We start from the raw sequence: 10,262 nt of genomic DNA, 5'->3' as shown, positions 1-10,262 counted from the left end.
ATGTCAGTATCCAAAACATGGTATTCTCAATTATCTAACCCTAATTTCATTAAACTCTATAACAATCAGTCTATTCGACTAGACAAATTTTGTCTCATCCTCAGTAAGGGTCAAAAATTCATCTTCGTAGATGATGAATCAGTATCATCTAATAAACCTCTTGATATGATCGACAATTACCCATTCACTATATCTCGACATGATATGATTGTGGGTTCTTGTAATGGCTTGATTTGCTACACTTATAATATTATTAAAGTTTGCCTCTGGAACCCATCTACTAATGAATATAGAGTTCTACCGCCTTACCCTCCACGTGTACCCGAAGATGAAAAATTACATGTTGTCAATTGGACATATGGGTTCGGTTATGATTTCAAGCTTGACGATTACAAGTTTATATTAGTTAAAGCTATCATTGACTGCCCTCATATTTTTTATGAGGTCATAATCTACTCTTTACGCTCCAATTCGTGGAAATTCATTGGCAAAATTCCTTACAAAACCATCCGTCCTATGAGGTATGGTGTGTTTTTCAATAGAGCTCTTCACTGGAAAGCCATTTCATATGCCGGCGGAGGCTCCTGTAATGTTATAGTTGCATTTGATATGGTTGATGAGAGATTTAAGGAACTACCAATACCTATGGATTTGAATGCCAGGTCTTCTGCGTTCTTATCAAATTCGGTAGCTTTGGGTGTTTTGGGAGATTATCTTTGTGTATTTGATAATATTTCTGAAGTTCAAACTCAAGTATGGGTAATGAAAGAGTATGGAATCACTGGGTGTTGGATTAAATTGTTCAACATTACCAATGACAATGTTATTCGAGAAGTTTGTTTGACGAAGCCTTTGAAATCCTTCGCTAATGGTTACATACTGTTAGAGAATTTTATGGGTTTTGTTTTATATGATCAAAAGCGGGAAAAACCTACAATTTCTAAGCTAAATAAGAACTTTAGTTATTTTGAAGGAGTTACTTATGTAAGGAGTTTAGTTTCACTCAAATCTAAACTGTATTTAGAGCACAAAAAGTCTAGATGACCCGTATTTAGGGTTTGTTGGACCGTCCCTAAATACTGGTCGTCTAGACTTTTTGTTTGAAGCAAAAATACGACATAGAGGATCAACGGGAGAGAAAAAGAAGCTCTGCAGACAAATATTTATTTGGCATATTTATTTAAGACTAGAATTATATTTAGTCCGTATTTCATTTTTATTTTTGGCAATACCCTTATGGATCGGGTATTATGCCCGAATTACATAGGGGTCCAGTTATGTGTTATAGAACTATCAATAATAATAAGTTAAGCTCACTTCTTTTTGATTAATTTATTTCGATCCATATTGGTATCGACATGATGTTATGGAAGGTTTTATGAATTTTTTTTTTCTGCTTTATGTATGAAATGTGCTTGCTTTTTTTTTTTTGTTGAACTATGAAATGTGCTAGCTAACTATAACTTGTATCATGTAATCTTTATAAGAAATATATATATATACATATATATATATATATATATGTCCACGGACCACAAGCACTACCCATAGACCATGGTCCGGCTGGTCCACGCCGCATAACTGGAGTAGTTAACTTCTCATTAGTTTTGACACTTATGTTATGGTATGAAGGAAATGTGTCTCGCCCTAGGACAGTAGCAAGCTCCTACAGCTTTCCTGTGATGACGCAAACTGAGTATTCTTTCGGTGCTTCATATTGAAAGTTAAGGTTAGATATTGTTCTATTGACGGATCCACATCCGCCCCGTGTAGTCCGGTCCAGCCCAACCCGTTCGACACCACTAAAGTGATGAACCATAAGAATATGGTTGTTTGTCTCCATTTTAAATAATAAAAGAGTCACCAACTACGTGGTTGGTGGGTTGGTGTGGGGTTTTGTTTGTTTAGATGGATTTGGTAGCATGTTGACACCCAAACTTTCCATTATATTATATTATACTATATAAATAGTGCAACTAGGGTCCCTGGGGAGCCGAATCATTTTTGTCAATAAACAAATTTTTGAAGCGGTAGAGGAAGAGAGAGAAAACTAGTTCTGATTCTCTAATGGCATCTAGATTGTGGGCTTCAAGAGCTGCTTCTTACCTCCGATGCTCTATTGTTCCTCACAGAGGATTTGCTTCTGGTAATTTCAAATCTTATATCATTCTTTCAATCATCTTTTACTATCTGATTTTCATTGACACAGATCAGAATAAGAGTATTAGGATCATACTGTTTTAGAAATATATAATGATTAATCTGTTCTTTTCCTTGGAATTTTATACGAAATCTCGATATGGGTTTTGTTTATTTTGATTCATTTCGATATGGGTTTTGTTTATTTTGATTCATTTCGATATGGGTTTCATTGATCTTAGTAGTCTTTCACTACATCTATAATGGGTCGAGATGGTTTTATGTTTTTGTAGGTAACTTACTAGGGTTTACTGTTTGTTTTAGATCGCTTAAATGTATGATTTTTGCGAGTACTTTGAGATTTTTCTCCAGTTTCAAGCAACATGTCATTTAAGCTTTGTATTAGATATTATCCAATTATATAGATCTTGTTTGTTGATGTATTCTTTTATAAGGATCAAGGTCTAAAAGAGATGTGTGTGAGTGATCTTACAAGAAAGGTGTAAGGTCATTTGAGGATTAGACGAAATTTGGAAACCTAAGAATGAGTTCATTGCCACTTTTTTCGATTCAGAAATGACATTTTTTAGGTGTGAAAGTGATGGCAAATTGGATATTATATCATAGTGAGTAATGTGTTGACGATCTTGGATGACGACGACTCTTTGGGATGTTAATTTTGATGTTTAGGATAGATATGCATATTATGAAAAATGTTTCATTCTTAGGGGTAACGACAAGAATCTAAAAACGAAGGAAATATTGTAGTCATTGAGTTTTCCGAAAAAAAAAATTGCGAGACGATGTGACAAAGTATGATAATATGCTCAATGTGACCAATATATCATATGAAGTAGGAAAAGCTTCAAGTAATGTATTTTGCAAGGATATACTCACTAGTTTTAATAGGAATAGATGCAACCAAACCTACCTTGTCGTTTTCGATAAGTTTCAACCACAAAACAAAACTTCACCGGGATTCTAAAACTTTGAAGTGGATATATAAGGCTAAAAATACTTTGAAAAGAAACTCGAGGGTGATACACTTCAAATTTAATGCTGGCTAAATTTTTACCTCCCATCATTTTGCAGTTGTGAAGGATTTGAAATATTGTGATTCTCATGAATGGGTCAAGGTTGATGGTAACTCTGCTATAGTCGGCATAACAGACCATGCTCAAGACCATCTAGGAGATGTTGTCTATGTTGAATTGCCAGAAGTTGGAGCTTCCGTTACCCAAGGAAATAGTTTTGGGGCAGTAGAGAGTGTCAAGGCAACCAGTGACATAAACTCTCCTGTTTCAGGTAAAGTGGTGGAAGTCAATGAAGAACTTAACGGCTCCCCGGGATTGGTAAGTATTCTGATACCAGATTATTACGCATTTTAGTATTTCTGGTAGATATTTAAGGTGATTAAAAGTCTGATTTAGAAAAAAAAAATGCTTATTTTTCGCTGATATTATAACTCCACTCAACTTCGTGAAGTAAAATACTGAAAAACCTCTTTCTTTTAGAGATCGTTTATAACCCAACGGATTTTATCGCTTGTCCCTATAGAGATCTTCTATAGGTCTGAGATTCTCAAATTTCTGGTGAGAGATTCTTACTCTCTTTAGTTACTGTTTCTACATGAACTGTGCGCCAGTTCTAATTTCGGGTAGTAACTGTGCGACGGTTCTAATTTCGGGGAAGTAACCGCAGGTTCTTAGAACATGAAGAAGCTAACCTTTTCTTCTGAACTCAAAGTCCAGTATTTGTTTCGGCGTATGTTTATCTAGGGTTGGGACAATGGCTGGCTAGGGTTCTTGAGCTCTTGGAATTCAAATCACATTGTGCTATTTTTCTAGTTTCGTTGGTTTGTTTTCAGGAACCTAAACAATTTTGGTATGTAATATTATTGATTCAGGTTAATGACAGTCCATACGAGAAGGGATGGATCATGAAGGTGGAGATGGGTGATTCAAGTGAGAGCGAGCTAAAATCTTTGATGGACTCAGATAACTACTCCAAGTTCTGTGAAGAAGAAGATTCAAAGCATTGAGTCGAACAATAAGCCAGCAGAAAGATCATCACTCTTGGGCACAATATCCATCTACTACAAAAGTGACATTTTTCTCATCTTAATCTAAACTCAGGTCTTGTTATGAGTTCTTTTCCGTTTTTTTTTCTTTCTTGAATGATGATTTTGAAGATATCGCTTTAAAATTCGAACTTCTTTGATTTGACTCAGAAGTTATTTCCTGTTATATATTGCTACCCATTCTTCTGGTTCGGTCTTATATTCTGCCTCTGCGGAAACAGCGGAAGATAAAAACTTCAATCCTCTCTCCGTCAGTTACTTTCTTGTTTATCTATCTCTATAGGGCTCCGTTTCTTGTCCATTTTCTTCTCTCTAGACAAGTCCACAAGTAACCTCCATTGGTACTCTTAACCAGGGGTGGGATTTTGGCCCGGAAATTCAGAACCCGCCCACGACCGTCCGAGTCCGAAGGGTCCGTGACCGTCCGATGCCCGAAGATGTCCGTACCCGCCCGACCGAAAGAGCTTAAGTGGACGGACGTGGGCACAGGTCCTTACCCAGTGATCTGACCGAGTCCGCCCGCTTATATAATTCGCCCGACCGATCCCGTCCATACCCGTCTGTTTATCCTACCCGTTACATCCGCCCGCCTATATTAGGGATGTCAATGGGGCGGGTTTGGGACGGTTCATCCTAGGGGTGGGAATCGGGCGGGCTCGGGCTACAAAGTGCCGGGCTCGGGCGGATCGGGCTCGGATAAGCCGAGCCCGAGGTAGTGAGCCGGGCGGATCGGGCCGGGCGAATCATGGAATTGAAGTGCCCGTAGCCCGTCCGAGCCCGGCTGCCCGAGCGGGTTCCAACGGGCTCGGGTCGGACGGGCTCGGGTTTTTGAGATTTCTTTTTTTTTTTTTTTCCTTTTTTTTTTTTGAGAAGATTTATTTTATTAATTAACCCTAGATTACCTTCTTCATCTCTTTCTCTTTCTGTCTAGAAAACCTTAAGTAAATTTCATGAAGAAGCAAATCACAGTCACATCATTAGTTGTTAGTTTTATAATTGGTGTTATTTATTGTTTCATACTCATGAAGCTTAATCTCACAACTGGCCTTATTCCAAACCTAAATGTATTTGCTTCACTTTTTTTCATTGATAAAGAACATGAGATGTAGTTCCCCATTGAAGACACAGAGACAAAGATGTACGATTGAGCAACTCATCAACACCCACATCTTCACCCATCCCCATCAAGAAGAAAACGAAGAAGAAGAAGAAGAACAACAACAACAACAAGATCTAACTCATCAACACCCACATCTTCACCTTCATCAACAAGAACAAGTGTTTCATGGATTTTATCAACTTCATCAACCAACATCACTAAATGGTGTTGAATAGATGAGAAGGAATAATGGTTATGGTGTAATGATGTTTGATGAGAAGGGGAGAGAGAGGAGGCGGCTAAGAGAGAGAGGCAGAGAGAGAATGTGATTAGGTTAATATTAGGGTTTCTTTGTTGAAGAGAGGAGGGTTTTTATAATAGATGAGGGTTTGTCGGGCGGGTTGACGCGGACGGGTTGACGCGGGCGGGTTGACGCGGGCGGGTGTACGTGGGCTGGTGTCGGACAGACCTAACGGGCCGGGACTCGGAATTGAGGGTCTGTCCGAGTCCCGGCCCAATAAGCCCGAGCCATCGGGCCGGGTATGCCCGGCTCGGGTAAGACTCGGGCTGCGGGTCAAAACGGTCCGGGCCGAACGGGCCGGACCCCGGGTTCCCGGACCGTTTTCCCAGCCCTAGTTCATCCCCTTCCCAATTCCGTCCCGTTAGTAAACGGGTTTTACCATAACCGTCCCAATAATTAATCGGGGTGGATATTCAATTACCATAACCGCCCCAATTAAAAATTGCTAAACCATTACCGACCCGCCCCGCCCCGTTTAATATAAAACGAGTCGGGTCGGGTCGGGTTCAAAGTATTTTGTTTCACAAAAGTTATTTTAGTTTGAAGTAACATAACAATTGTTAACAAAATTTTGTAACACTTTGAGTTTATCAATCATAAACACTACAACTACTTAATAATATAAAACATATAATAATTAAATTGATAATATAAGATTAAAGTTTTAGAAACATAACCTTAAATAAAACAAATATTTAATATATAACATACTAATCGGTTCGGGGCGGAGTTTACTATCTAATACCAAACCCGCCCCGAACCCGATTAGTTTTTTTAACTTCATACCAAACCTGAACCGTTTAATTAACGGGGCGGTAAAACCCGTCCCATTAGGGGCGGGTTTGGGAAAAAACCCGTCGGTTCGGGCCAAATTGCCACCCCTAGCCTATATGATTGATTTTGAGCCTTTAGATTTGTAGGGTTAGCTACAACCGTTAGATTCAAGAGTAAAAATATATAACCCTAGATATCACTTTTCTTAATCTTATCTTTGCCCCTCTACTTCTTCGGGAATGCTACACAACCCAGTCTTTTAACCCAGTTGGTAGACCACTACACGTGGAAAGAGTGAAAGAGAGAGAGTGTGAGGGTTGGGAACGGGGAAAGCAACTATGGGATTAACACTAATCTGTACCGTTCAAAAGCAATGGTCCAGATTATGTTTAATTAGTTACCAAATAAATGCAAGAACTCCCCAAGAACAGTCTTTGTTCCTTCTTCATTGCCTACACAAAAGTATTTTAGGGTTTCCATGGATTGCAAGTTTCAGAACATGGAAACTCCAAAGGACGAGGGCCCTTCTTCTTCTCTAAAAGAAACGTTTGTAGACTGTGAAGATGAGATTAGTATCCATGGAAATCCTTAGTTTAATTGCCAAACAATTTTGGGGTTTCATTTGCCTAACATTTTGATGTGTAATTGATTTGCAAAAACAAAAAAAATATGATTTTCATAGTTTTAATATATTATGGTGTTTTAGAAGTTAGAATGTTAATGAATTTTTGAAAATATACTTCATATCTATTGATCAAGGTAATCTGTGTTGAGACATTCTAGCTCTTTAATAAAGGTAGAAGAAGGGGGTAAGGATGAAAGAGATGAATAAAATTGAAGAATGGGTGGGAGAAAATGATCAAGCTTGACTTCATCTCTGTTCCAAAAGAATAGAAAGAAACGGTCAGTGAATGAGGGAGAGTTTAGAGAGAGAGTCAAAGTGGAAGATTATGAATTGACAAGTATAAAAATTTGGGTCTAATCTAGACCGTTTAAAACAAACGGTCAAGATTAGACCTACATCCAACTTTCCACGTGTAATTGGCTACCAGCTGGGACAAAGAACTGGGTTGAGCAGCATTTCCGCTACTTCTTTAGCATCTCTCCTATAAAATCTCAATATCTCATTAATAACCCAAAAGTCCACAATACACCAATCGTAATCCATGAGAAGAAGAATATAACCAATCGTAATCCATGAGAAATCTCAATGAGTATCTTTTAATTTTGTATTCATTTACTTTTTGGAATTGTGAAGTGGGAGTTTAATTAGAAACTTGTATTTAGCTACTAAACAGTTTTAATTTCAAATAAAAAATTCTTCATTTGTTCATTAGTGACCGATGTCCGACCGATACCCGGTTTGCCCGACTATCAAAACGGTCACGGACGGGAATTTTGCTGGAGAAAAATTCGAAATGTCCGCCCGTTTTGTCCGGATGTGCGAGTGGACACTTAGGACTTGAGCCCGTTTCGCCCGGACCGATTGAGTTAGTGTCCGTTTCCCGCCCGTCCGGACCGATTCCCACCCGTCCGGACCGATTCCCACCCGTCCGGACCGATTCCCACCCCTACTCTTAACTCCCCCATTTTCTCTGGTTGCTTCAAGATAATACATTTTGTAGTTTCTACCTCTCTCCGGATGCTAAAGGAAACCCAAGGCTCTTGAATCTGTTCATGGATTTGTGAGGTTTATTTTGTGGCTGAAACCACTCTGAGGATAAGTAGCATCTTATATTCTCCACCCACCTTTTGTTTGTTTCAATATACTATACTCCTCGCCAACCTAAATGTTCACTTTTTGACGCAGCGGAAAATTCCGGAAAAGAATTAGAACTCCGTCTAAAACTTTAAAACCTAGAAAAGAGTCTTAGATCTTCGTCTAAAGACTATTGAACCGAAATTAATAAGAATAAACTAAATACTGAATATTATTGATCAACTTCAATGCCTCAAACAACTCTTAGATCCCCCTTTATATAGACTTAGGGTTTCCTTAACCTAATCAAACTCAAATAACAATTTCTAATAAATAAAATACTACTTTCCTAAACCTAATCAAATTCTAATAACAAATTCTAAATAAATAAAATACTAGAATCTAAAACCTAGAAGGTTTCCTAAAAATATAAAATTACTAAAATTAACAATTCTCTACTAAAAAAAAATAGGAAACTACTAAAATAACCTATTTGATGATATATAAGATTTTCAGAAAATCTTCTGAAAATCTCCCTGCATCAGTCTCCTCCACTTCAAAGAAACTCGCCTCGAGTTTACTGATTGACTTGAATGTTATCTTGATTGATACTCCCTTGATATATCCTTCTCGTGAACTATGCATAGGAATTACCAAACTTTCAGATTTGACTGACGATTTTATTATGACATAGAATATTTTCTGTCCATATTTGTAATTTGACCCAAACTCACTTTTCAGCCCAAAAATAAACTTGTACAGATCATGAGTATAGTGATTGAAAATTATGAACTTCGATGAAGACTTTCGAATAAAATTACTTGTCAATCCATTTGAAACAATTTGAGATTCGCATAATTCGGAGAATGGATCTTCGTATGAAGGAATTTTAATTGGATCAAAGTCTAACTTGCGAAGTTCTTCTTTTGAATCAACTTCCTTTGATTCAATTTTTTGAACCACTCTAATTTCCTGAACAACGTTCTTTGTCTCAATTTCCTGAACAACTTCCTTTAACTCAATTTTGTTAACAACTGACTCAATTTCTTGAACAACGTCTTGAACGACTTCAATTGACTCAATTTTCTGACCAACTTCTTCAGAAACAAATCCTTCATCGTGTAAATTGATATTAGGAGACTTATCCGTGAACACAATAATGTTAGATTTTGATTCGTGAGTAATATTACTTGAATTTTCTATGCTCACAATTTGTGGTGGTTCAACATTCTCTACGGGAGCTATTTTTACCTTTTTAATGTTTAAGTGAGGTTGTTCTTCCCTCCGAAATCCAAACTTCCTATATTCCCGTTCCTGAGCTTCAATTTTTAGGGCTAAGTTGTACGCCTCCTGAATAGTCCATACTGTAGCTATCCCCACTTTTTCTCGCAAACTAAATTTTAATCCGCTTAAAAATCGATTTGCTACAACATCTTCATATTCTATAATGCTCTCCATATTGTTTCTTTGAGCCAATTTTGAAAACTCCTCATAGTAATCACTCACTGAACGCAACCCTTGTCTACAGTTTTGGTATATCCTTAACAAGTGTTGTTGATAATCAGGAGGTAAAAACCACTCCTTCAAGTTCTCTTTCATAGACGACCAACTCTGAATTGGAGCCCTTCCTTGTCTCTTCCTTAGAAGTTGTAATTGATCCCACCAATCTGCAGCACTACCTCTAAGTCTATAAACAATGATTTTAACTACCTGCTCATTGAGAATAGTAGCACACTTATTAGTGACATGTCGTTCGACCTTATCTAGCCAATCGAAAAACTCTTCAATAGTTGAATACCCATCGAAAATTGGTATTTCTTCGTTGATCTTATACTCATTATACTCTCTACGTGGGTACACTTGAACTGAAAAACTATTACCATGATAGTAATTCTCCATATTGAGTGATTGATAACAAAATAGAGAATACTAATAATAATCTGATTTTTTTTTTTTAAACCAACTTTAGATGCATCTTTGGCAAATCCATCGATGTTTTCTAAAGTGATCTTCGCGTAGATGATATCGAACCAGGCAAATCCTCGCTCTTGATGCCAACTGACGCAGCGGAAATCTCCGGAAAAGAATTAGAACTCCGTCTAAAACTTTAAAACCTAGAAAAGAGTCTTAGATCTTCGTCTAAAGACTATTGAACCGAAATTAATAAGAA

General features: G+C 37.6%; 2 protein-coding genes across 2 annotated transcripts; both read left to right on the top strand.

Annotated features, from left to right (window-relative positions):
* On the top strand, positions 1-1,044 carry LOC147570348 (F-box protein CPR1-like). The gene has a single exon (XM_086664357.1). The coding sequence runs from the start codon at positions 1-3 to the stop codon at positions 1,042-1,044; it is 1,044 nt and encodes a 347-aa protein (XP_086520483.1).
* Positions 1,045-1,873: 829 nt separating this feature from the next.
* LOC147570347 (glycine cleavage system H protein 2, mitochondrial-like) lies at positions 1,874-4,368 on the top strand. The gene is made up of 3 exons (XM_086656913.1): positions 1,874-2,146; positions 3,232-3,491; positions 4,046-4,368. The coding sequence occupies exons 1-3, from the start codon at positions 2,068-2,070 to the stop codon at positions 4,178-4,180; spliced, it is 474 nt and encodes a 157-aa protein (XP_086513039.1). The 5' UTR covers positions 1,874-2,067; the 3' UTR covers positions 4,181-4,368.
* The last annotated feature ends 5,894 nt before the right edge of the window (positions 4,369-10,262 follow it).

The sequence above is a fragment of the Eschscholzia californica genome, unplaced genomic scaffold (assembly GCF_041429995.1).
Source record: "Eschscholzia californica isolate CP2 unplaced genomic scaffold, dmEscCali1.0.p SCAF_1, whole genome shotgun sequence".
Taxonomy (NCBI): Eukaryota; Viridiplantae; Streptophyta; class Magnoliopsida; order Ranunculales; family Papaveraceae; genus Eschscholzia; species Eschscholzia californica.
Note: the sequence above shows the minus strand (reverse complement) of the source record. Positions and strands in the feature narration are given on the sequence as shown.